Here is a 27,337-nt window from a genome sequence, read left to right on the forward strand (position 1 = left end):
TGAAGAAAAATTGCCCCAGAACTCACCAGGGTTCCCAAACATTACTGAATCACTTCTGTCTTCCTTTTCTTGGACTTTCTTTGCTTTCTTTTTAACAGGCCCATCACTCTCCAGTGGCCTCTCTTTACTTCTGTCGATTTCTGCAGCCTATGTTAGAAAACGATGTTATTTCTAATCTCAAAATTTGATGTATACAAAATAATTTAAACCTTACTTCTCAATGACAGCAAGGTCCTTGCCATCCACCCTTCATAGAATCATCTACTTAGAGTTATGGGTGAACTGTTTTTACCATCATCAAAGACAGGGTGGAGACTGGCAGATCCTGAGCCTCAGCACATCAAGCCCTCCCAGAATTTTAACCAAAGCTGCTACTTTTCTTCAATCAGCCTTCCCCTATCTCAGATTATGAATCACCCTACTTAGCTATGTTAAATAGAATACCTTAAGAAAAAAAAAAAAACCTAATATTTAGAGAAGGTGAATTTAGACAATTAAAAAACAGTATCATTTTTGAAAAGTTAATTGTCATTTAACTGTTTCACGTTCAAACTTGGCTTATGTTCACCACTGAAGATGCCACAAGATTATGCACTATGTGCTGGCAGAAAACCTGTCAAAAATTTAAGTCCTTCACAAAATAACCTCTAAATGGTTGGCATAAAATAAAACCTTGGTGAATTCATGAAAGTGTAGACTGTGGTCAAAAAACAAAGACAGGAGAAGAACAATCATCTATGGAAGAAATATAAATGAAGGAAACAAGATTTTGAAGCAGCCAAGCTGTCACTTGCATTAAAACTTGAAGGGTGACTAAAAGCCAATCTGTAATGCTCTTCCACATTTTCAATCTGAGAAATGCTGTACCGGGGAGCCCCAGTGAGGGCTCACCCTTAGGCTTTCCCCTGTTGGCACTGTCCCTGGTCAAAAAACAACAACAAAAAACCCCACTTATTTTACTGAGTTGAAGGGTGGCAAGCAATGGGAAAAATCCAACGACTAGCCATCACATCCGTATCATCTAAGGAAACTTTATCCACCCAAACTGTATATCAAACTTCATAACCTGAATTACAAGAGGAACTGCACAACACACTTTTACCGGTAAGTGCTTGAAATATTGAACAAGGCTGTTGCAGCTTTAAAAACTAGAGGCTTAAAGGCAGTTTTCATCTATTCAGCTAACCAGACACTTACAAATTAATAAATAATGTTCTTCTTCAACCCTCAATCCAGAAAAAAAGGGAGGGGGCGGGGAGAGGATGGAGATTAAGAGATGTATCCTTTGACCCTAATCTCATCAGAATTGGCTTAGGTCTGCCATTAAGAGCCGGTATGACCTTAGCCTCAAATCGATTACCCCAAGGGTAATGTTACCCCGAAATGTTTGAACTGCACCTAGGAGGGAGGAGGGCCTGCCTCTTCCCTTCCTCTCCTTCCCGAGCCCCGCCCCTTTCCCGTCTGGCCCAGTCATCTCGCCCATTCTCGCGCAGAGTCTCCCGCCTCCTCCCGCTCCACCCACAGGTACCGCCCCCGCCCGTCTGATCCCGCCCCCTTTCTGGACCGAACCCACCACGTGTGGCGGCAACTGAGGCGGGAGAGTGGACGCTAGGGGCGCTGCGGATTCAGAGTCAGGGACGGCCTTCTCGGCTGCACCCGCTGGGGAGGAGGTGGATTTCAGGCTTCCCGTAGACTGGAAGAATCTGCTCAAAACCGCCTGTCTTCCAGGAGCTGCGCCGGCGGGAGCGGCGCCGCCAGAGGCCGGCTTTCGGCGCGACATCGCAGGGCAGGGAGTGATAGCCCGGGGGCTGGTCCAAGCCGGGAGCGCGAGCCCGCGGCCGCAGTTCCCGGGGCGTCTGCGGGCGCGCGCACGTCGCGACCCGGCGGAGCGCCGGGGCGGGGGGCGGGACGGGGGCGGGGTATCGCCTGCGCGAATAGGACTGAGGGGGCGGGGTGGCCGAAATTTCCCGCCGAGCTGGCCGGTAATCCCCTAGTCGGTGTAACGAGCTCTTCTGCGTCTGTCATGGTTCGTCCGCTAAACTGCATCGTCGCTGTGGCCCAGAATATGGGCATCGGCAAGAACGGGGACCTTCCCTGGCCCCCGCTCAGGTACGTGCTGGGCCGGGCGTGGGTCGAGTGTGTGGGATCGGAGCTGACGCAAGCTGCCCTTGATCGGGGCACCTGGGCCGGGCCGGCCGACTCTGGGAGAAGAGGGGGTCGGACCCGTGACCTGAGCTGGCGGGAGCTAGGCTCGGGCTGCCTTCCGCGTCAGGATCCCGGCAGCAAGTTGTTGATCTGCGTCCCGCTGCAGCTGCCCCGCTAGGCGTTTTCCCCGCGTCCTACCCCAGGGGTCCCAGTCCTGGAGGTACCCCCAGCGCACCGTTTGTCGGGTGCGACACAGGATCACATTCTGAGTGACGGTATGTTTCTCTAACTTGCAGGAATGAATACAGGTATTTCCAAAGAATGACCTCAACCTCTTCAGTAGAAGGTAATGTGGGATTTTTAAGTGATTCAAATTTGGGAAGGGTCTTGCCTGAGGAAGCTTATCAGTGCAAATTTTACTTAAAGGTTTTTCATGTTAGTCTGGGACTTTTTGTCAACATAAATGTATATGCAGTTCCCAAGATTCATTAAACATTCTTTTTAAAAAACATTTCTTTGAAATTTTATGTGGGCGCACGTACAACTCAGGTATGCAAAATTGGAAGCAGGTAGAGGCTTCTGTGGAGGTTAGTGCTGGCAAAGGAGACCAGGGAGGCCTTTGAAATAGCAGCTGGAAGAGATGATAGTGCCGGAATGGCAATGGAGAAGACAAAAGTCCAAAAAACGGTTACAAAATTCTTGGTTTGGAGATCAGAAAGTTCAAGGTGATGCAGGAAGGCATCAAGGATGAACTCTCAGGTTTTCAGTTTGGGAGTCTGGGTGACATGGAGAATAAAGGAGTGGGGAACCGCGTGCAGCTGTAATGATGACGGTTTTAAAGTGCTTGTAGGATATCCCGGACAATTTCAGGTACAGGAAAGTAGGCGAACTGAGCCACGGGAGAGAAGAGGGTAACCAAGGAAAAGAATATGGGCATGGGGGAGATGACCGTTTAACACCTAAGAGACGGGTATGTTTGTTCATTGGAGGAGGAATAGCAGAGTAAACAGGGAAACAGTAAATCAGAAAGAAGCAGATACAGCATAACTATAACAGGACAGATAAAAGGTCCTTGGATTTGGCCCTTGAGTCATTAGTGGAGACAAGATGGCAAGAGCTTGAAGGTAAGGAATTGACATGAACCACTCTCAAGAATCCTAAGTAGGACCTGCTAATAAGAAGAGCATCCCATGCCTGACCTGTTTGCTGGTCTTCAGTAAATATAGTATTTCTTGGATGAATGAGTGAAAGGATACCAAGGATGTCTTGGCTTTTTTTTTTTTTTTTTTTTTTTTTTTTAATGTCTCCCTATGTCCTTCACTTGTCTTGTCATCTCTGCCTTAGTTGTTAGGTCAGGTCTGTGCCAGTTTCCTCATCAGAATTCCTCACCTATTAGCTTCATCATCTTTAATAGTTGATATCTCCTTATCGAACACATAAAGCTGTGTGTGTGTGTGTGTGTGTGTTAAGTTTTATTTGAGGCAAAATGAGGACTGCAGCCCGGGAGACAGCATCCCAGATAGCTCTGAGAAACTGCTACAGAGAGGTGGGGGGAAGGTCAGTATATATGTGATTTTGGTGAAGGGGGAGTACATGCAATCAAGCAGATCTTTTTTTACAGAAGGTTTCTGCTAGTCTTACGCAGGTATATTACTGCTAGTCACAGGAGCAGACGTCACCATGAAGGATTTTAGTGCTTTTCTAGATATGAGGAGATACAAGAATTGGGCTCATAAAATCAGCTCCTGAAAATATCTGAAGACCTCGAACACATAACATTTCATCCTTGAAAATACAGTACATATTGTACAAGGGTACTCTGAATTACAGGGGAGTTTTTTGTTTATTCTTGGAGGGAAAAAAGTTTTTTCCAACATCTGGAGGTAATATTTGGTAAGAGTAGTGAAACAAAATATGAAGGATGCTTAGTCTTACTACGTGTATTGAATAGTTTGTAAACTTAGTGTTTTTGTTTAAATAAAATCAAACTAATGATGATTCTTTAAGAAAACAGATACATGCACTCCTTTTGATAGTCTCTCAGAACATATCAAAAATCACAGAAATGCGTATGTTCCTTTGATCCAGATATCTGACTCCCAAAGCTTTTTCTCTCCTAAGTAATTAAACAAAAATGGAAGTTTTACACGTGTAAAGTTTTTATAGAAGCATTATATTTGAAAGAAGCATAAAGGCACAGTTGATAATGTTTTAAGCTAATTGTGTGGAATATTAAGCAGCTATCTTTATTTTACTTTTTTTTTTTAATTTATTTTTGGTTGTGTTGGGTCTTCGTTGCTGCACACGGGCTTTCCCTGGTTGCAGCAAGTGAGGGCTACTTTTCGTTGTGTCGTGTGGGCTTTTCATTGTGAAGTCTTCTCTCGTTGCAGAGCACAGGCTCTAGGCACACAGGTTTCAGTAGTTGCGGCACATGGGGATAGTTGCTTCACAGCATGTGGGATCTTCCTGGACCAGGGATTGAAGCACTGCGCCACCAGGGAAGTCCTGAGTAACTATCTTTTAAAAAATATGACTATAATTTAAATCTGTAAAGTGTGCAAATATGAATAATACTGTTACATCAGTTATTACAGTACATATTAGATGCTGAATATTGTTCTAAGTCTTCAGTCCCCACAACAACTCTACAAGTAGGAACTATTGTTATCTCTGTTTTATAGATAAGGAAAATAAGGCACAGGAGATAAACATGACTTGCCTAGTAGATGACAGAATACATACAATTTGAGCACTTCAACCCAGAATCTTTGCTCTTAACTACTATAGTATACACGAGTTACAGTTGATTAAAACTGTATATTGGGAGCTTCCCTGGTGGCGCAGTGGTTAAGAATTCGCCTGCCAATGCAGGGGACACGGGTTCGAGCCCTGGTCCAGGAAGATCCCACATGCCACAGAGCAACCAAGCCCGTGTGCCACAACTAGTGAGCTTGTGCTCTAGGGCCCGTGAGCCACAACTATTGAGCCCATACACTGCAACTAGTGAAGCCCGCATGCCTAGAGCCCTTGCTCCGCAACGAGAAGCTACTGCAATAAGAAGCCTGCGAGCTGCAATGAAGCGTAGCCCCCACTCTCCGCAACTACAGAAAGCCAGCACGCAGCAGCAAAGACCCAGTGCAGCCAATAAATAAAAAATAAATAAATTTTTTTAAAAAACTATATGTTGCTTGTAAGTGGGCTACAGCCAAAGGGAATAACAGTTACTAGACTTAGATAATGGATGACTAATGGTAAATTTTGGTGAAGCTGTTCTAAATTTTAATTTTTTAAAGCATATCCACTAGGTGTCACTATGACAACCATATCTATGCAGATATGTGAATATATAAAAATACATATGTATACTACCAAAATATATTTCTTCTTTCCATGTGATTTTACAGGTAAACAGAATTTGGTGATTATGGGTAGGAAGACCTGGTTCTCCATTCCAGAGAAGTATCGACCTTTAAAGGATAGAACTAATATAGTTCTCAGTAAAGAACTCAAGTAAGTGCTATAACATAAATTCACCACAAGAAAATCATGTTCCATTTCTTATGGTAGAGGTCAGTATATGACAAAATAAAATAGTATGAGTGTAACTATGGATGAAGCTACTTAATATCATAAAGGTAATTACAGAAAATGAAGAAGCAGTTATTTATGCCACATGACAATAATTTATTCTGTTATTCAAGCAATTGCTTTCATCACCTTGACAAGTTACATTAAATCTAACTGTGATAATAGATTTGTAAGTTTCTTTGAACCATTATTCAGTAGACTTAAATATCAGTTATATAATTTAATAAACTTTTCTAGTTCACATAAAATCAAAATACACATATTTTGGATCTTGCCAAAATTAAGAGGTTATCCCCTCTCTGTACCTAGCCCTAAATGCAATAAGATGTAAATTTTTAGGATGGGCTAAAAGCTGGTCATAATGTTATACCCTGTTATTTCTAGTGTACCACAACACCCAAATAATATTTTGTACTTATGTTCTCTACCCAGCATCGGAAGTTTAAAAATTTCAAAGTTTTGAAATGGAAGCATTTCCTAGGGATTCTAAGGAGTGTCTCTAGTTGACCCGTGGGAGGAGTTTTTCTGTTCACCAATCTAACAATAGGTAACATAGTTCCCGATGCCTGGAAATGCCCTGGGGACTTGGCAGGATGAGGATGAGGAAGGTTTAGGTAACAGCATTAAGACTGTTCATCAAGTTAACTCCAGTGCTTTGACCTTCACCACCAAGGCTTCCATGGCATTTACTCTGCATGTGATTCATACTGATTTCTATTTTGTTTCCTTTTGTTATTGTTTACATTGGTCCTAGCCCACTAAAATAACTTTCCAAACCCCAAAGGGTTTTTGGGGGGGAGAGGGGGAACCTCAATTATACCATAAGGGGAAGTTTGGGATTGGCATTGTAATTATTCTCTCTTAAACTAATCATGTAATCACAGAAAGAATGCAGTATCCTAGGGCACTGCTTGCTTAAGAACTGTGGTTGTAATATTCCTTTCCCATGTGTATTATTAGGGTTTAACCAGAGCAGCAGAACCAGTAGAAGATAGAGAGAGAGAGGGAGAGAGAGACTGGAGAATTTTATTGAGAGAAATTACACAACTGTGGAGGCTGGCTAGGCAAGTCCAAATATCTTTAGGGCAGGCAGGAACTCTCCAGAAGGGGCTGAAGCTGCTGCCCACTGGTAAGATTTCTTCTTCAGGGAAGCCTCAGATCTGTTCTTAAGGCCCTTCAACCCCTTGAATTAGGTCCACCAGATTAAAGTCATCTAATTATCAACTGTAATCAAATCTACAAAATACCTTCACAGCAACACCTAGATTAGTGTCTAAATAACCAGTACTAGAGCCTAGCCAAGTGAACACATCAAAGACCATCAAACCATGGGAAGGAAAATACACTACACAGCTATAGCCTAAGGGGATTCAGGCTTATAAAGGTTTTTCTCCCAGATCACTCCTAGAATGGTATAGATTAAAAACCAGTATACCAGAATATTTGCACTGATTACCTTTGGGTGATGGGTAATATGCTGATGTGCGTCTTGCCATCTGCCCTGATCTTCATGCTGTTCTGTCTCTGCCGGTTGCTAGGATATTCTGATTATCTCTACTTGGTAGAATCCAAATTCACAGACCGTATTGCCATTCCCAGAGACTCTTTAATAACATATTCTTGAATACTACTCAAGTTTATTTATGGCTAGCTTGAGCTAAAACAAACATAAAGAAATCTCAGTGCAGGAGATGTTCAGTTGGGCTAGCATATCTCCTCAAATGATGAGTAATTTCTTCTTTAGGACCCCCTGTTGGGTATGTAATTGGATTTCATTGTTTCCTATGTATTTGTATATAACATTTGTTGGTGCATTTCACTTTTTTTTTTTAAGGCAGAGAGACAATTTAAAATCTTTATTACCAAGCTCACCTAGGAAATAGGGATACCAGTTAGGAAAAAAATTTAGAGTTATTTTTTATCCTTCCTTCTGCTTCCCTACTTGCTGGTCAGTTCCACACATATCCTGAGCACCTGCTAAATGCTAAGCACTGCTAGCTCCTGAATAAAAGGAGAGAGATTTACACATGTAAATCTCTTGCTCATGCAAGCTTTTAGAGATATGCAATTTTTCACCACCACCACCCCCAATATGAAAAGAAACTGAATCCTCATGGTAAACCTAAAATTTGCTGCCAGATACTAGTCATTTTGGGTAACTGTTTCCTTAATAAGGTATAGGAAAAATGCCTTTTCAAAGCTTTCTAGACAGTCAAGTTGTGGCTTTAAAAGAAATACTATGCAGCCACATTTGGAAAACAGGCGTTTTCTGAAAAGGCATTTTCCCCCAGAAGTTCCACTCCTTGGTATATACCCAAGAGAATGAAAACATGATTACATAAAAACTTGTACACAAATGTTCATAGCAGCATCATTCATAATAGCCAAAAAGTGGAAACATCCCAATGTCCATCAGCTGATGAATAGGTCAATGAAATGTGCTATATCCATGCAATGGAATATTATTCCACAATAAAGGGAACAAAGTACTGATCTATGCTACAACATGAATAAACTTTGAAAACAGTATACTGAGTAAAAAAAGCCACACACTGAAGGCCACATGATTCCATTTATATGAAATGAAATGTCCAGAGTAGGCAAATCTGTAGAGACAGAAAGTGGATTATTGGTTGCCTGGGAGTGGGGAATGACACTGGGTACAGGGTTACTTTGGGGGTGATGGAAATGTTTTAAAAGTAGATAATGGTGACGATTGTACAACTATGAGTATAATAAAAATACCACTGAATTGTACACATTAAAAGGGTGAAATGTGTGGTATGTGATTTATATCTTAGTAAAGAGGTTTTTTAAAGTCTTTGGAACCGAAAACCAAATAAAGAAGTTTTATTGCAATGCTGTAGCTTTGACAACATCTTTAGAAAATCCAGAATTGCCTGCATGATATAAGATGTAAATTGTCTTCAGTCCATGAAAGTTATCTAACTTTTCATGGCATAATAATTTTTTATGGTCTTGCTATCATATTCTCCACAGTGATTAAAATTTTCTCCCCACCACTCACATACCAACCTGGCTTCTATTACCTGTTCTGGTACCTATTAACTTTGTGACTTTAGGCTTTATGAACTTTAAGCCTTATTGAACCTCAACTTTCTTATCTACTGAATGGGATTAATAATGACAACTTAGGGTAATTTTGAGGGTTAATTAATATTTTATATGTTAAGTTTCTGGCACACAGAAGGTACCCTACAGGTATCAGGTCCTACTGCCCCAGTCCTTGCTACTTTAGCAAAATGACATTATTCTATAGCTTATAGAAAATATTAATATTAATGAAATTACAATGAACAAGCTCATGATTTTATTTTTACCTTAACGTAGCACTTTGTTTAGAATCCATTTTTCTCTGTCCTCAGGACCTTGCTCTGTTGTCCTACCCTTTAGTATTTTAAACCTCACCACAGATTACTTTTCTTCTCCTCTCAATTTTCCTGGAGCTTTCTTGTGTTAACCTTAATGTAAGCCTCAATAATATTTATAGTGGCCTGTCACTTCTGTGTTTGCTCATGTTTTTATCTCCTTCAAGACTCAGCTAAGGGATCAGACTCCAAAGAGAATTCTCCCTCTCGCCGCACACAGATGATGCACAACCTCTGTGCCCATCCAGCATCCTCCACACATCCCCATTGCATGTCCTTTTCCTTTGATGGCCACTGCTGAGCTACTTCTCTGCCTGCTATCACAATCTTTTTTGGTCCAGGAAGTGCATTATTTTTTTTTTAATCTCTATTTTCAGCTTATAGCATATCTCCTAGCAAAATAGGGGTTCTAGAATTTTATGGAATAAATGGTCCATAGTCACTTTATAAAAATAGAATCATCCCACCTAACACCGCTTTGTAACCTGCCTTTTTTTCTCCACTCAGTATATTAAAAGGTTAATTTCTATAAATATTTTTAGTGGCCACATACTATTCAATTATGAGGATAAAACATATTTGAATCAATTTTTAATAGTTAGAAATCACATTTTTAAAGACTATAAAGGCCTTAAAGTAAACATATTTCTGAATTCTGGTGAAGATGTGATTCTAGCCTAGGGTTTTCATTTTTAACTGTTTTCCCAACAGTCCTCGGGGAAATTGGACCAGAATTCTATCTGCCATCCTCTTTCACATCAGGCACAATGGAAAGGATAATGTTTATGCAATACCCCGGGTAATCAAATGAGGCAGCTCCAGGCCGGAAAACTCTGGTCTGAGGGCTCTGCCTAAACTAGGCCACACCATCGGAGGCCTGAGGGAACCAGAATCTGACACATTTGTAGCCCATGGCCACCAATAGAAAAATCTATTGTGTATGTAAGAAGTTACAGCTCAAGCTCCAAAGTCAGGCTGCTGGAGTTCAAATCCCAGGTCCACCATTTCTTAGCTGTGTGACCATTGGCAACTGAACACCTCACCCCCAATATCCTCATCTATAAAAAGGGATAATAGTACCTACATAGGACTGCTGGACTGCATTAAATGGTATGATGCGTATAAAGCATTGCCTAACCCTGCTACTTGTTAGAGCAAGTAGGCACTCAGTAAATGTTAGATATTTTCTTTATCGTACAACTATCCATTAGGTAAAAAGCAGCCTCCCTTGAACAGGGCTTTTAAGGAAAGGGATGGAAGTATCACTGGAGTGCCTGCCATGTGCATTATCTCTTTTAATCTTCATGCCAACCCTCTGAGGGAATTCAGGATTCTGGGTGAGAAACAAGATATCAAGTGTGGCCACATGCTTCTTGATGTAGACTATGCATGCTACCACATAACCAACTCTCCTTTGTGAGGGAAACCAGTCTGGATCAGATTGAGATCATTATAGAAAGAAAATTTAGCAATAAGTCACAACATTGAGTGCTTGCTATATGGTATTATTGTGTCCATTTCTAGGATTTCTGCTATGAAGAGGCTAATAAACAGCTCAATTTTTTTGGCTAATTTTCTGCCCATCTGGGACCCAGTGTTTCTTTTTGTCTGCATTGGGTCTTTGTTGCTGTGCAGGGGCTTTCTCTAGTTGTGGCAAGCGGGGACCACTCTTCTTTGTGGTTCACTGTGGTATGTGGGCTTCCCTTGTGGAACTCGGCCTCTAGGCATGGGGGCTTCAGTAGTTGTGGCATGCGGGCTTAGTTACTCTCAGCATGTGGGATCAGGGATCGGACCCATGTCCCCTGCGTCGGCAGGAGAATTCTTAACCACTGCACCACCAGGGAAGTCCCTCCAATGTTTCTTGTGAAACATTTCTAAACAGCTTAGTAGCAACATTGCACTGAAGCATTTCCTCCACATCTGTTATGACTAAAATCTGAAACAAATCCTTAATCTGTTCTTTGTTTTCCTTTTCAGACTCTCTACAAAAGGGCAAAGAAGTAGTCTTTACTTAATCCCTTGCCTCACGCTCAAGCCATTGCTCCACAGTCTTCACAAAACAAGGGCCCCCGTTCTTTGAAATCCACACCAACCACATATAGCACCTTCTGAATCATTTGCTGTAATCCACCTACTTCTAGGATACCTCTTCCAGTTTTCCTTGTATGTCAGCTCCTAAATCACCGTTTTTCACTCTACCTCATCTCATGTCGGCAATCCTGACTTCAGCATCCTCAGTTACTGAAATCATCTTGACTCTTTCAGTCATTCTAGACTTTATTAACTAGACTGTCTTCTCCCCCCAACTCCAAATCTGTTTCTTCTAAATTCAGTTCTCCCCTCAAATGTCCTGGTTCAACATAGTCGCTGCAACTGCCCTGATACCTTTGGGGATCCCTTAGCTTCACCCTGCTCTCCACGTCTTTTTCCAGCTTTGAGTCAAAATATATTCTTTACGCTATCTCGACTCCTTGAGAGACGACAGAGTGGAGTATAAGTAAAATATATATCAAGGAGGTGAGAGAGGAGGCAGCAAAGAGAATGAATAGTCCCCGTTAGCTCTTAATTAATCATTGTTAGAACTACTAGTTCAAAGGCAATTATATTATTTTTCAAAAGCATCAGTCTAAGAACTTGACACTGAATTGTAATTTCTGTTAGGTCTAATTACTCTGAAAGCCGATTCTGCATGTTTCTTCATTTATAAAGGGAATTGCAGACTCTCAACAATATAACAGTTTTGGAGGTTGGGAAAGCCTGAGCTAGTCAGTATAAACAATGAAATTAATTGACTTTTCCCCTTTGGGATTTTTAATTGCAAAAGTAATAACATGCTCATTTTTTGATACTTCATCTATTTCTATATTGTTTGAAACATGAAAATCCTTTCCCCACACCCCAAAGGTAACCACATATTAACAATTTGAATATCATTCCAAACTACAGTCACTCAATCATATCACTTTGTCCAACATTTTATTATGAAAATTGTCAAGTCTATAGAAAAAACTTTACAGTTAACACTTGTATACCCACAACATAGATTGTACCACATAGATTAGTATTTTACTATACTTGTTTTATCCTCCATCCAACCATCCATCAGTCTTGTTATTTTTATGCTTTTCCAAGTAAATTGCAGACATTAATCTATTTTCCCCTAAATAATTCATTATATATCTCATTAATGAGGGTTTAATATTACTTTACTGTGTTTTTCTTTTGAAATGAATACGATGTACAATGAAATGTGCAAGTCTTACATGTACATTTGCTACATTTTAACAAATGTATGCACCTGTGTAATCCCATATCAAAGATATAGGACATTACTATCCCTCCCAGGAAGCTGCCTCGTGCCCCTTCCCAGTGAACATTTACCCCGTCCCTCCAGGAACAACTACTGTTCTGATTTTTTTCCCACCACAGATATCATGGCAATATCACAAGTGGGTTTGTTTTTGATTCATTGTGGACCATCCATACACAAATAGGGGTTGAATTATTGGCCATGGGCCATACTGATATTAAATGCTTTTTAATGAAAGGTTTCATATTTATGATGATTTTAATTTTATAATGACTGCTTCCTAGTCAGTCTAGTATGAATGGGGTTTATAGAAATTATGTGTAATTCTTTCTTTTTATCTCAGGGAACCTCCACAGGGAGCTCATTTTCTGGCCAAAAGTCTGGATGATGCCTTAAAACTTATTGAGCAACCAGAATTAACAAATAAAGTGGACATGGTTTGGATAGTGGGAGGCAGTTCTGTTTATAAGGTAAGTAAAGTTATTTGTGAATATAAAGAAATAGTCTACCCTCCTTTCAGCTTCCCTGCCATCTGAACTTTAAAAAAATTAAGCCATGAGCAAAGGAAGCACATTATTTCTACTGCAAGTTAGACATATTGTCAATTCAAACTATTTGTTTTTTGATACTATCATACAAACTAAATGAAAACTTAAAAGTAAGTTTTTAGGTCTGTACCAGTGTATTTTCAATTCAAAATAGTTGATGTCTCCAGTTTTAAAAACATTCTAAATCCTTCCTGAGAATTATACTTGCACTGCATTGTTTTCTCCTCCCTGAATGTGCCGAGATACACTGAGCTATCTATCATCTTTCCCTCAAGGATAAATGTGTCCCTTACCGAGTAAAGGCTGTGGGTCTCTGTTGGTATACACTGAACTAGATGTATGTGAACTTGTTAAAAGCAGAAGACTTTCCCTCAACAATTTTCATATAAAGTGAAGGTAGAGGAAAATGTTACATGACTTCGTATCATAAGGGGAGACACTGTTAAATAGAAAATATTCCTTTTTCTTGATACCAGATGACTTCCAGCTTTAAAAAATTTTTGAGGGTAATACATAGAATTTTATAACTCTTTTATAACACTGAGGAAAGATTACATTTATGGAGAGGAAAAGTAAGTCCCTACTCTTTGGTGGCTTGTGGTAGTATACGAACACTGAAATCATTTGAGAAAGAAGAGGTATACCAGGATCCTAAGTGGGATTATAAAAACTCTGAGTTTCTTAGGTTTCTGTTTCTACAACGTTTTATCTTCTTCATTTGTAATAGGGGGGAAATGGACATTTTCCTTTGATCTTTTCAGCCAAGTATGAATTTCTAAGAAAATAAGTTGTTTATTTTGCTAAGTGCTTAGCGCATTTTGAATGACTCAATACCACAGTCACTTGAAAATATATTCTTTAAGTAATGTTTAAGTACTTAAATACATTTGTAGAATTTGATATACTTATTCGTGTATAAATAATAAAGAAATTGAATCTCTAGGTGATAATTTTGCATTATCCACCTATCTTACATCACAATGGCTTATATAACATTCAGGCCTTCCAGCCTGTTTTCATTGGAATACAGCCATGCCCACTGGTTTAGTGTTGTCTATGGCTGTTTTTGCCTACAACGGTAAGAAACCAGATGGCCCACAAAGCCTAAAATATTTACCATCTGACCCTGTACGAAAAAGGTGGGCCATATATCATTAACTTTGATACAGATCTTCAAATGCTGCTGTGATTAGTCCCTTCAGTTTTTCTAATTTTTGGTACAGTAGGAATTGGTAGGATATTGATTTGATTGGGGCAAGAGAATAAATGATTTAATGTAAGCCATAGTATTGAAAATAAAAAGCAAAATTTGTTCTGTGCCCTTTATGTGGAATTTTAAGGATCACAAACAGTTGAATTTATATGTATATGTTTTTGGTTTTGTTTTGCTTATTCCTGTAAGCTGTTTCAAAATCAAGAGGTATTGCTTTCTTAGAGCTGCAGTTGGGACTCCTGACTTTGTATTAGAATTTTAAGATATTTATTCCAGGGCAGTTTTTTTCTGAATAAACTATCAATAGTACTCTAGGCAGTAGTAGAAAAGTCATTAATAATATAAGGCCAAATGCCATCATTAGCAATAAGAGACAGAATAAATTACCTACTAGCATTGTAACTATCTGCTGAGAAATTGAAGCATTAAATTTTACATAAATATACTAAGTATGCCCTTGGGATATACATTAGTCAAGGTGTCATGAAATTACTATCTTATCCATATATACTTATGTGAATTTTTTTTATGGAGGGTAACTAGATAATTCGGGGTTTTTAATTCTTAAATAGCAAACAAAGATAAAAGACAAAATTGCATGGTTAAAATGAAAAAAAGGGAAAAAGAGTTCATGTAAGGAAACTAGAGCCCAGAGTATGTTTCAACTCGCCCTTGTAGTTATTGGTAAATGATTAGGGCCATTCTCAACTAAGTCATACTTTGCAGGGCCCCAAACTGAAGAATAAGATAATTAAATAGCGTGCTTTGGAGGTAACAAGATAGGTGGCATGTCTTTAACACCTAGTACAAACTTGACTATGTAATTGAAACAAAAATATTAGAGTTTCTGTAACTTATGACACAGATAAATAAGGAAATTGACGCCTCTTGTTTTATTTCAAAGGAAGCCATGAACAAGCCAGGCCATGTTAGACTGTTTGTGACAAGGATCATGCAGGAATTTGAAAGTGACACATTTTTTCCAGAAATTGATTTGGAAAAATACAAACTGCTCCCAGAGTAAGTAAAATGTTATTAATTAGTCTGAAGCACCTTTGGCTTTCCTGCTTAAGAACTATAGAAAAGAGACTGTCTCTTCCGTTTGAATTCGAGGAAGCAATGTGTTTTATAGACAAGTGCTATAGGAATTTTTGGATATCTGCTTTAACAGACCTGGGAAGGTTCAGGTTTTAATGACTTTACTGAAATCTAGAGAGTAGGCATTTGTCCATTCTGTGAGATCAGTGCTTACTTAACATCAGGCTTTGCCTTAGCACTGGGGATACAGTGTTTACCAAGACAGATGACATCACTGCTCTCCAGGAGATTACCTCATTCATAGTGGAGGAGGAGGGTGGCGAATGATAGATAAACATCCAAAGAGTTGCTGTGTGGTGAATTGAAATATTGTGATGTGGTAGATACTGTGTAGTCTGAGAAGTCCGCTCTGAAGAGTGAGGTCTACACTCAGATCTAAATGGCAAGAAGCCAGCCACACAAAGAGCTGAGAGGAGCATTCCAGAAACAGGAAGTAGCTAGTGCAGAGACCTGAGGGCAGGAACACGCCTGGCATATCCCCTGAACCTGAAAGCCACGGTGGGGGAGGCCAAGAGGGATCAGACCTAGGGCAGGTTTAGAGGGTTCTGAATGGAGAGTGATACTGTTCTCTTTACGGGGAATGGGCTGAAGGGGACAAGGGTGAAGCCTGGAGGCCAGTTACAGTAGTTTAGGTGAAAGAGGAAGGAGCTTAGTGGTGGAGGTGGAAGAAGAGGTTACACTTGCTTTACTCTGTTTGTGGTTTTAGCATGAAACTGTCTGATTTGGAAAACATTTTAGTTTAAAAGCACTTTTTAGCTGTTGGCAATGGAAAGTAGAAGATTAATTATATCAACACTTTTAGACCAGCTCTTAACACATTCTTTCAGACAGTCTCAGTTGAAAACAGTCATTCTTTGAGCGCAAGTTTGATTTTGGAAATACCTCCAAAAAGCAACATTCAGAGCCAAGTCTGAATAAATGGATGGCCAAGCTTTAGAATAAAGTATATTACTTTATAGAGTAATATAGGTAAAGGTCTTGAATCAAATGAAGTGTGTGACTGCTTTTCTTGGGCTCTTACCTAGGTCTAAAGAAAACTGGAAATTCTAAGAACTCTAAAAAGTTTCTAAACAGCTAAAGTACAGGCTTTTGCTTAGTCTCCAGAGGTGACTGCTTAGAAAAATCACACGATTGATCTCACATACGTATGTAAAAGTCGGCGGTTTCTCTGTCCCGCCTTGTTTCCCCTCGTGCTGCTTAGACTGCCGATTCTCACAGTATGTGGATATTGATCTCTGCTAGCCCTCATTTCTTACCTTCCTTTTTGCTGCTAACAAAAAGAATAGCTTACTGTGTGAATCAGCTTCATGTTAAATACCTTTCTAAACTCTGTTGCTCTCTGTCGGACCTCTTTCCAAAGCTGTGACCCTTCAGGATCCCTGATAAATACACAGTTCTGGCTCTTTGACGCTTCAAAAATGTTAACATCTTTACTGAGAAATGATTCACACATCTCAGCATTTACCCATTGGAAATATATAATTCAATAGTTTTATCAATAGTGTATTGAGTTGTGCAGCCATCATCACAATCTTAAGTTCAGAATGTTTTACCAACCCCCCAAAAAAAACTTCTGTACTCATTAGCAGTTGCTCTCCATCCCCCCTCCCCTCCTTAGCTCTAGGAAACACATTTATTTTCTATCTCTATAGATATGTCTGTTGTGGATATTTCATATTAACAGAATCATACAATATGAGGTCTTGCCTGGAGTTGGCTTCTTTCACTTAGCATACAGCTTTCAAGGTCATCCATGTTGTAATATGTATCAGTACTTCATGCAAAAAGTATTCCATTGTATGGATTTACTACATTTTATTTATCCATTCACCAATCAGTACACATTTGATTTATTTCCACCTTTTGGCTAATGTAATGCTGTTGTGAACATTCATGTACAAGTTTTTGTGTGGAGGTATATTTTCATTCCTCTTGGGTATAATCTGGGAGAAGAATTACTGGGTCATATTGTGACTCTGTGTTTAATATTTTGAGGAACTGCTGAACTTTTGATAATGTGAATGTACCTTTTTACAGTCCCACCAGCAACATATGAAGGTTCCAGTTTCTCCATAGCCTTGCCAACATTTGTTATTGTCTGCCTTTTTGGTTATAGCCATCCTAGTAGGGATGAGGAGGTACTTCATTGTGGTTTTGATTTGCATTTCCCTAATGACTAGTGATGTTAAACATCTTTTCAGATGCTTATTGGACATTTATAGATCTTCTTTGGAAAATTATCTATTCGCATCCTTTACCCATTTTTTAAATTTGGTTATCTTTCTATAACTGAGTTTTAAGAGCTCCTTTGAATATTCTGGATATGAGTCCCTTTTCAGATAAATGAATTGAAAATATTTCTCCCATTATCTGAATTGTCTTTTCACTTTCCTAATTGTCTTTCATTTTTCCTAATCATTTGCAGCACAAAGGTTTTTAATTTTTATGTTGTCCAATTTTTCTATTTTTTTCTTTTGTCATTGGTCCTTTTGGTTTCATACATAAGAAACCATTACCTAATCCAGGCTCACAGAGATTTAATCCTGTGTTTTCTTCTAAGAGCTTTGTAGTTTTAACTCTTTTAAATCTATGATCTATTTGAGTTAATTTATATATGGTATAAGGAAGAGGTCCAAGTTCAGGTTTTTGTAAGCAGCTCACCAGTTGTCGTAGCGCTATTTGTTGAAAAGACTACTCTTTTCCCCCACTGAATTGTCTTGGCACCCTTGTGGAAAATCTGTTGACCATAAATATGTGGATTTATTTCTGGACACTCAGTTCTATTCCACTGATCTACATGTGTATCTTTATGCCAGTACCACACTTGATTACTGCAGCCATGTAATAACTTTTGTAATCAGAAAGTACAAGTCTTCCAACTTTGCTGTTCTTTGTTGTTTTGACTGCTCTGTGTTCCTTGCCTTTCCACATGAATTTTACAATCAGCTTGTCAATTTCTGCTAAAAAGAAAGGTAGGATTTTGATAGAGAGTGTATTGTATCTGTAGATCACTTTCGAGAGTATTGCCATCACTGCAATATTGTCTACCAGACCGTGACATTTGATGTTTTTTCACCTTATTTACATCTTCCTTAATTTCTTTCAGCAGTGTTTTGTAGCTTTCAGTGTACAAATCTTGTACTTCATTGTTAAATTTATTCTTAATTATTTTGTTCTTTTTGTTGCTATTGTAAAGGGAATTGTTTCTTAATTTTATTTTCAGATTGTTCATTGCTAATAAATAGGAACACAATTGATATTTGTTTATTGATCTGGTATCCTGCACCTTCACTGAACTCATTTATTCTAATTGTAAATGGATTCCTTCAGATTTTCTGTATACAGAGTGTATGATTTGCAAATAAAGATAGTTTTACCTTTTCCTTCCTAATCTGAATTTTTTTTTATTTCTTTTTCTTGCCTAATTGTCCTGGCTAGAACCTCCTGTACAATGCTGAATAGAAATGGCAAGAGCAGACATCCTTGTCTTGCTCCTGATCTTAGATAGAAAGCATCCATTCAATATGATGTTAGCTGTGGGTTTTTCATACATGCCCTTTATAACATTGAGGAAATATCTTCTATTTCTATTTCATTGAGTGTTTTTATCGTGAAGGCATATTGGATTTTGTCAGATACTTTTTTTGAGTCTCTTGAGATGATCATGTGGTTTTTGTCTTTTATAAGACAAAATACACTAACACTAAATACACTATCGATATGGTATATTATGTCAATTAATTTTTTTTTAAACCCATCTTGCATTTTGGGGATAAATCCCACTTGGTAGTCATGTATAATCCTTTTTACAAGTTGCTGAATTCAGTTTGCTGATATTTTGTTGAGGATTTTTTAATTTATATTCATAAGGATATTGGTCTGTAGTTTTGTTTTTGATTCTTTTTGTTTCTGTTGTTGTTTTGTTTTGTTTTGTTTTTGTCTTCATCTAGTTTTGGTATCAGGAGAGTGCTAGCCTCACAGAATGAGTTGCAAAGTGTTCTCTCCTCTTCTGTGCTTTAGAAGAGTTTGTGAAAGACTGGTATTGACTCTTTAAATGTTGAGAAATTTTTAATGGTGAGTAGTCTAAGATAGGAAATTGCTACCCAAAGCCAAAATTCAAGGAAATTGCTCCAAAATGGACATTCTAAACAAGGCTATGGAGGAAACAAAAAGTCCTTTCTTCCACTGCAGCATGTCATGGTCATCTGTACTTTCAAGCCTGTAGCAACATAGGTAACAGCCTCTTTAACATGGGGTGGAGGGAATCCCCTAAGGGATAAGGGAGCTATGAAGAACTGTAGATCAGTCTTTCGTGAAATAGAGAAAAAGGAAACCTCTGAAGCAAAGAGAATACACTTTGTCCCAGGAAGTCCGTAACATTGCTCAATTCTGGAGCTTTCCTTCCAAATCTCTCTCTACGTTGGGCAACTTAGAATTGCTCCCTACTGTGCAGAAATGAATTCTGATCATTCTTCACTCCCCTTCGTTCTTTCCCCACCACTACCCACTTAGTTTAGACCCCTGTATCGCTGTCCATAGGCCTCTTGTGGTTGCATAGGTTTCAGTTCAAACACAGTATCTTTTATTAACACCACACTTCCTAGTAATAAAAGCACTAGTATAATGAAATAAAGATGAAAGAGGACTGCTGTGAATCAAGAAGAGAATATACTGAAATGTAGATGAAGCCACAAGCGGTAGAAGTCTAAAAGCAGAATATTAACAAAGTAGGATGCTTTTACTTTGTGTCTCCCTTTTTTCCCAGTGCGTCATTGTTGATGCAATTATTTTTTTCGACAGCACCATGCCAGCCTGTCCTCTCAGGCTCTGCCTTTATTCATTTTGCCTGGAAGAAATCTTTCTTTCTCAGGCTATTTCACACTAGGCTGCAACCAAACCATCAGGGCAAAATATTTTATACCAGCAGTTTTCCCACTTAATGAGCCCCAAACAGGCTTCTCCTTCTAGTCAGCAACCTTCCATGTGACCGTGTAGTCAAAGAGGTTTAAAGACCAGAAGAGGCCTTTGAGGCAGTAGTTGGCTCCAGAGCTGGGACAGATGCCCCTCACCAGTGGACAACTTGAGGTAGGATTTAGGGTGGGCTGAAGTTTCCTCCTGGCATATTTGTCCACATTATTTGTACATCCCTCTCCTCCTGAACCTGTGCTTCCTGTAGAGTCGTCACTTTTAGTTATGATTTGGTTCTTATAGATGCCCGTTCCCAGAACTCTGTTTACCTCTACTGTAGACCTTCCCTCAGTATCATCTCTGCATGATTCTCATGATCCTTTGTCAGTTTGGTTCTTATGATTCTTGGTATTCATTTGCCTCCTTAATGCTTGAAGATTCTAGAAGAGACTGTCTGTCTGGGTGGTTCATAACAAATAGATGGTATTTCCAAATCCTGTTAGACTTAAAGTTAGAGGTCAAAGGTGGCTCTTAGACAGTTTGTGCTTCAGAAAAGTTTGGAATTATGATTATGAGGTAGTTATTATTAAAACATACTGAATATGTGCATATTGTGGGAAGTAAAATTAATCTTAAGCAGAATTAAATTTTAGTTTCACAAAGAAGATTAACATTAATACCATGACTAGTGACCATATCCAGCCCATACATAGTTATTTCTAAATCATTATTATTCATGGTTTCAGAAATAACTTTGATACTTTTTTATCTTGATACTCTTGAGAATTTTACACACACACACAAAATGTGAATGTTGCTTTTAGTGACTCATCTAAGAAACTAAAATTGTGGTTTAAAGTTGGCCTAGTAAAATCATTTCTTTAAACAAAGAAAAAACTATATTGTTACTAAAACAGTAGAACAGAAACAGCTTACGAAATGGTTAGTAAACAGAAACATAGCTTCTTCTTCTGAAATATATTCTTTTTCTTTCATATTATGCTATCGTTATTTCATGCTTCTAATTATATTTTATTTTCAAAATGGCATAATCTAATTAGTCAACAAAAGCTTAATTCCCATTATTGTTCAGCATTCTATTGGATATCAAAAGAGATTTAAAATCTTTTCTATATTATTTCAGCCTATAATGAGGTTAGAAAATAGGGGGAACAAAACAAACTAATATTATTAATGGGTAGCACTTGAAGAGCACTTAATGTATCTGGCATCATGCTAAATTCCTTATAAGGATGAAGTTTTTTTATTGTTAGCTAAGTGTCACACAGCAGAACCAGAGTCAAACCCAAGCCTGATTAAAGCAAGTCTTCCTGACCCTTCACCTCGAACACACTGGATGCAGCCAGCACAAATATATGGAAGTGCATCAAGATTAGGGTTGCAGACGAGAGTGGTCAAAACAGCCTTCCGTGGAAGACCTGGGTTTTGGGGGGGTGGGGGGGGAATAATTTTTTTATTTTCATAAGAACACAGTATGAGATCTATACTCTCAACAAATGTTTAAGTGTACAATACAGTATTGTAAACTATAGGCAGTGTTACACAGAAGATCTCCAGAACTTACTCATCTTGCTGAAACTTTATATACCCTTTGAACAGCTACTCCCTGTTTCCTCCTTCCCTCAACCCCTGTGAACTACCCCCTACTCTCTGTTTCTATGAATTTGACCATTGTAGATTTCTCATATAAGTAGAATCATGCATATTTGTTCTTCTGTGACTTATTCCACTTAGCATAATGTCCTCCAAGTTCATCCATGTTGTTGCATATGACAGGATTTCCCTTTTTTTGAAGGCTGAATAATATTCCATTGTATGTATACATATTTTCTTTATATATTCATCTGTCACTATAGTTTCCGTATCTTGGCTCTTGTGAGTAACGATGCAGTGAACACGGAAGTGCAAATAGCTCTTCAAGAGCCTGACTTCACTTACCAAAAGAGCAAGAGATAAGTGTTGGCAAGGATGTGGAGAAATTGGCCCTCTTGTACACTGTCGGTAGGAATGTAAACTGGTGCAGCCACTATGAAAAACAGTATGATGTTTCCTCAGAATGCTAACAGTAGAACTACCATATGATCCAACAGTCCCACTGCTAAGTATACACCCAAAGGAGGGCCTGGGTTTTGACTTAGAAACTGAAGGGACCACAGATCTAAGTAAGCATTAGGGAGTAGAAAAGATCAGATAAACAGTGCTTCTAGTAAAGGATTTGCAATAAACCACACAGTGGGGAATTAGAGCAGTGTGGTGTCTGTTGATTAAACAGAAATCAAGAATCGCCGTGCACCACACCAGAACTTCAGTTCCACTCTAACAGCCAAAGGTTGTATTTTATTTTTTCTTTGCTCACGCAAGATATTTGATACCAAATGGTAGACCTGCAAAAAGTTCTTAGGAAATTTCATATTAGCTGGGTGATAGAGTGGAAAGATAAAAGAGAAACTGCTAACAGTGGTTAGTTTGAGGGAGAAAAATTAGGAGTAAGAAGGAAAGGAAGAAGAATTATACTTTTTATTTTCTAACTTTCTGTAGTTTGAAATTTTTCTTACTATTTGCATGTATAGTGTATTTGCACAATATTTAATTATACATCTTTTTCTTTTACAGATATCCAGGTGTTCCTTCTGATCTCCAGGAGGAGAAAGGCATTAAATACAAATTTGAAGTATATGAAAAGGACAATTAATGTGAAAGTGTTTCCTGATCTATTTCAAGCCTTCTCCTCGCCTGCAAAAAAGAATTATGTATTTTTTGTTGTAGAGACTTCTGTTGACTTTAGATCTTTGGATAGTTATTTCTAAGCAAAGTACTTTTATTCCCCATTAATCTTAACTAGACTGTATCAGATATTATTTGTGAAACATTTCTTGCTGTAACTGCCTGAATGCCCATCAAGGGTCGAGAATAGGTTACCAGCACCTGCCTAGGGTAGAATATATACCAAGACAGCTCAAAGTGGGAGAGTCCCCTGATAGCACGAGTTGAAACCAGAGCCTATAGAGCTAGGAGCTAGGAAGATGAGTCCAAAAGTCAGAAATGGATTATAAACAGAAGAGCTAGCATTCAGTTATTAAAATTAGATCAAAAGAGGGACTGTGAATTACTGTATATCACATTTCTGAAAAAATATTCTGTTCACCCAGACTGCAAGTCAGTAAGTTGAAAACTCCAGGATATTCCACAGAGATAGTAAAGAGGCAGGTACGAAACTACCTTTTCCATGGTTAAAGGAGAAGGTCTGAGACCTTTAAAAACTTTATTTCTGATCTTCAATGAGAGCCCATGGCATGCTACAATGATAGAACAAGAATTGGCTGCCCTTTACAAAAAAGAATAATCTAATATCAAGCATAATGGCTAAAATTTTAAATTCAAAGAGGTAATAAATTGAGAATGAATATTGCTAGAAACCAAAATTAGTAAGTTAGAAACTAAACTTCACAAAATTAAAAAGTGAAAATGAAAACATGTTTTACCCATCATGTTAGCAAGGATTTAGACTATCAAGTATCCAAAAAAAGAAAGCATTTCTGCCTTATACATTGGTACAACCTTTTTAGAGTATAGGTTAGCAATACAAATTAAAATTCAAAACATTCTGCGTTTGGACCCAGAAATTCCACTTCTAGAACTGAATCCGGAACAAAGAGATGGACCCAAGAGTATTTGTTGCAAAAATTTTGTTAAACTTGGAAGCAGCCCAAATGTTGATTAATAAGAAATAACTAACCAATATGCCTATAAAATGTAACATCTGCATCAGTTTAAAAAAGTGAAGTACTGACAGAAAAATGCCAAAAATTGCTAAGTAAAAGAAGCAAATTGTTTAATAAATGTTCATGTGTAGGAAAAGCATGCTGCAAACTGTTGACAGTATCAGAGTTGGGCGTTATTTTCTGCATTAGGTATGTTGGTTGTGATTAGATTTTTTTTGAAGCATGTGCTTATTTTCATGAAAAGTTACTTAAGAAATAAATTGAGCTCTTAAAAAAAAAAGATAGAAAAACAAATTGAGCCCTTTATGCTTAGCAGTAAAATTAGGATACAGAACATCAGGAATAAAAACAAATGTCTGAAAATCTTCCTTAGAGGGAAAAAAACAGATGACACAGAAGAACAGGCATCAACATGGAGTAAGATTTACAAACCACAAGAAAGCAGTAGTGCTCTCTGCAAGGAACATAACCAGAAAACTATTAGTATCCAGAATTTATAGATCTTAGCTGTCGATAACAAAAAGAAGCAAGCCATTGAAAGAAGAAACTTACATGGCCAAAAATATATACACAGATGTACCTTCCCACTAGTAATTCGGGAAGTGCAAATTAAAACTACAGCGAGGTACCATCCATATACATCAGATGTGGCATTCTTGCCAATACTTAACATTGTCAGACTGTTAAAATGTTGGCAATATTCATTAAGGATGAAGATGCACCTACCCTTTGACCCAGCAGTTCCACTCATCAATACCAAGAGCAAACCTCCTACGTATATATTGAGAGGTTTGTAGAAGAATATGGCAACCCTGTTTGTAATGGTGAAAAACAAAACAACCTGCAATTCCAGTGACAAGAAAATGAGTACATTACTGTCTTAGGTTGGGTTTCCCCCAAAGCACATCCTCAGATTAGAATTTGAATGAAGCAATTTATTTGGTAGATGACACAAGAAATCACCAATTGGTATGTGAAAAAGTAAAACCGGGAAGGTGAGAAGGCCAGTTCAAGGTCAGTGAGCAGGTTCCCATTGGGTAACAGACTCAGTACTGCTGAGATATCTGGGAAATGGTGGGGAGGAAAGCTGGAGTATTTATCCCCAATTCATTGATTTGGCGCTGCTCCCAAGGTTGTCAGTTTCCTGACCTGTGTATAGCTGAACATACTTCAGCTGCTAGATAAGAGTCCCAGGTGTTTGCAGTAAGAGGCTGCTGGCATGCATAGGAACAGAGAATGCTAAGCACTTAAAGCCATTCCATATGTTTATGATTATGTAAGATTTTCTTACTTTTTAATATAGTAAAAAGTATAAAGCCACACAGTTTTGTTTGAAATATTTTACAGAAGGAGGAAGATCAATTACAAGTTCAGGAAATGAATGATGATAACTCAGACTAGAGGACAGGACATAGTAAAAATATTTGATTCAGGATAGATTTAAAGGAGGGAGGTAACAGGAATACCTTTAAGGCAGGAAGGAGAGAGGTAATTAAAAAAAATAAAACTGAAATAATAGGACCATGCCTTCAAAATTCTGAGACGTTATTTTCAACTGATAAATCTATACTCAGCCCAACAATAAGGGGTGACAGTAAAATAAAATAAAGACATTTTTAGACAAAGACTTAGATGTTACCTCCATGTACTCTTTCTTGGAAAGCTACTGGAGGAAATGCTCCAGCAAAATTAAGGAATAAATTACCCAAGAAAGAGGGTGGCATAACATCCAGGAAATGGGACCCAACACAAGCAATATTCTGGGTAAGTAGCTGGCTTAGAAAACAATAAAAATATGAATTGGTTGTTGACACTCTGGAGTATTTGGAAAGAGGTGAGTTCACTGAAAATAAAGCAAATGTGGGGGGAAAGCTGTGGATTAGACAACCATTAATTTCAAGAAAAAGGGGGGAAAAGGAAGGTAGAAGCTTAATATGCTGTTTTTTCTCAACAATGAGTAATATGCACATAAAGTCATAAAGATGTGACTGCTTAGCCTCTTGCTATGGTCTGGATGTTTACATCATGCCAAAATTCATGTATCGATATCCTAACCCCCAAGGTGATGGTATTAGGAGGTGGGGGACATTGGTAGGTGATTAAGTCACTAGAGTCGAGCCCTTATAAATGGGCTTAGTGCCCCTATAAACGAGGCCCCAGAGAGATCCCTCACCACTTCCCCCGTCCAAGGGTATGGTGAGAAGACAGCTGTCAGAGAGGAAGCAGGCCCTCACCAGGCACCGAACCTGCTGGTGATCTGTACTGATCTACTGTGACCTTGGACTTCCCAGCCTCCAGAACTGAGAAATGTTTATTCACAAGCCACCCAGTTTATGGTGTTTGTTATAGCAACTCAAATGGACTAAGACACCCCTAAATCTGATAATTTGGGGGACAGTATGGGAGGAAAAATAGGGATGTGATATAAGAACTAAATCTTTATCGCATGAGAACACTAGATAATGTATGAAGAAACAAAGCAAGAAATGACAGAAGAAATTGATAAAAGTTAAATGCCATTGCTCTGAGAATTGGAAGGGGTGGGGCAGGAAACTGCTAGGGATTTTTTTATAAAAGAGTCAAAACATATACCAATACATGCACTCACTTGAAAAACTACAAAAATATAATTGGGGAAATAAACATGAAGGTTAACTACCAGAAGCAAAAGCTAAGAGAATGGAAATCCTTGCCTCTGAAAAGGACAACTGAGGTTGAAAAGAGACAGACAGAGCCAGGGACTGTTCTTTTCACTGTGTTTGGAACCATGCGATTTTATTTAACCATTTTAATGTGTTTCTTTAATAAAAACAATTCTTTAACAACTTGCACTAGTTCATAAGTGCTGCCCTCTTGTTATTCTTTGAACACTTAACATAAAATTTCAAAGGCTCTTATCACAATTTATCTCCACAATCAGCTTAAAAATGTAGAAAGGAAAACATAATTAGCCAAGGGTGACACTAAATTTCAAAGACCAATCGTTTGGAAGCCATCCAGCTTTCTCTCGTGCCTGATTTGTTCATCTTTAAAGACTGGAGATCAAGTCTCACTTTTTCCAGATTGATTTATGAAACAGCACTATAACGTGATGATAATTTGAGGCAAAATGTAAATTAAAAAAAATGCACGTTTTAAATATTCAGGTTAGCACATTTTATGTTTCTGTGAGATTAAAGTTATGTAACACACTCATGCCATAACAGGCACTGTTTCTCAAAATGTCTTCAGTACACCTGCATCAGGAATGGAATCTAGAATTGGCATTTTAAACAAGCACCCAGGATGATTCTGAAGCCTACTCAAGTTTGTAAATTACTGAGAGTGCTTTTGTACTCTGAGGAAGGGGGAAAAAATGAAATTTTATTTCCTATCTCTAGGACTTGTAAGTGAAA

The 27,337-nt window shown here is 38.4% G+C and overlaps 2 protein-coding genes across 4 annotated transcripts in view; one reads left to right on the top strand and one right to left on the bottom strand.

The window, feature by feature from the left end:
* MSH3 (mutS homolog 3) overlaps positions 1–1,871 on the bottom strand; it is a 178,482-nt gene extending 176,611 nt beyond the window's left edge. The window contains exons 1-2 of one of the 3 annotated variants that reach the window (XR_009054434.1): positions 1,574–1,869; positions 27–147 (exon numbers count right to left, since the gene is read on the bottom strand). Coding sequence is in view for 2 of the 3 variants with exons in the window: in XM_057740289.1 (XP_057596272.1) it covers positions 27–147; positions 1,574–1,780 (328 nt within the window). In the remaining variant the exon portion in view is untranslated. Of the gene's footprint in view, positions 1–26; positions 148–1,573 lie in introns of all 3 variants that reach the window. The other 2 variants (XM_057740289.1, XM_057740281.1) reach the window with 2 other exon arrangements.
* Positions 1,872–1,929: 58 nt separating this feature from the next.
* DHFR (dihydrofolate reductase) lies at positions 1,930–26,380 on the top strand. The gene is made up of 6 exons (XM_057740300.1): positions 1,930–2,109; positions 2,442–2,491; positions 5,550–5,655; positions 12,776–12,902; positions 15,098–15,213; positions 22,834–26,380. Exons 1-6 carry the CDS (start codon positions 2,024–2,026, stop codon positions 22,910–22,912), a joined length of 564 nt encoding a protein of 187 aa, XP_057596283.1. The 5' UTR covers positions 1,930–2,023; the 3' UTR covers positions 22,913–26,380.
* The last annotated feature ends 957 nt before the right edge of the window (positions 26,381–27,337 follow it).

The sequence above is a fragment of the Hippopotamus amphibius genome, chromosome 1 (genome assembly GCF_030028045.1).
Source record: "Hippopotamus amphibius kiboko isolate mHipAmp2 chromosome 1, mHipAmp2.hap2, whole genome shotgun sequence".
NCBI classification, from domain to species: Eukaryota; Metazoa; Chordata; class Mammalia; order Artiodactyla; family Hippopotamidae; genus Hippopotamus; species Hippopotamus amphibius.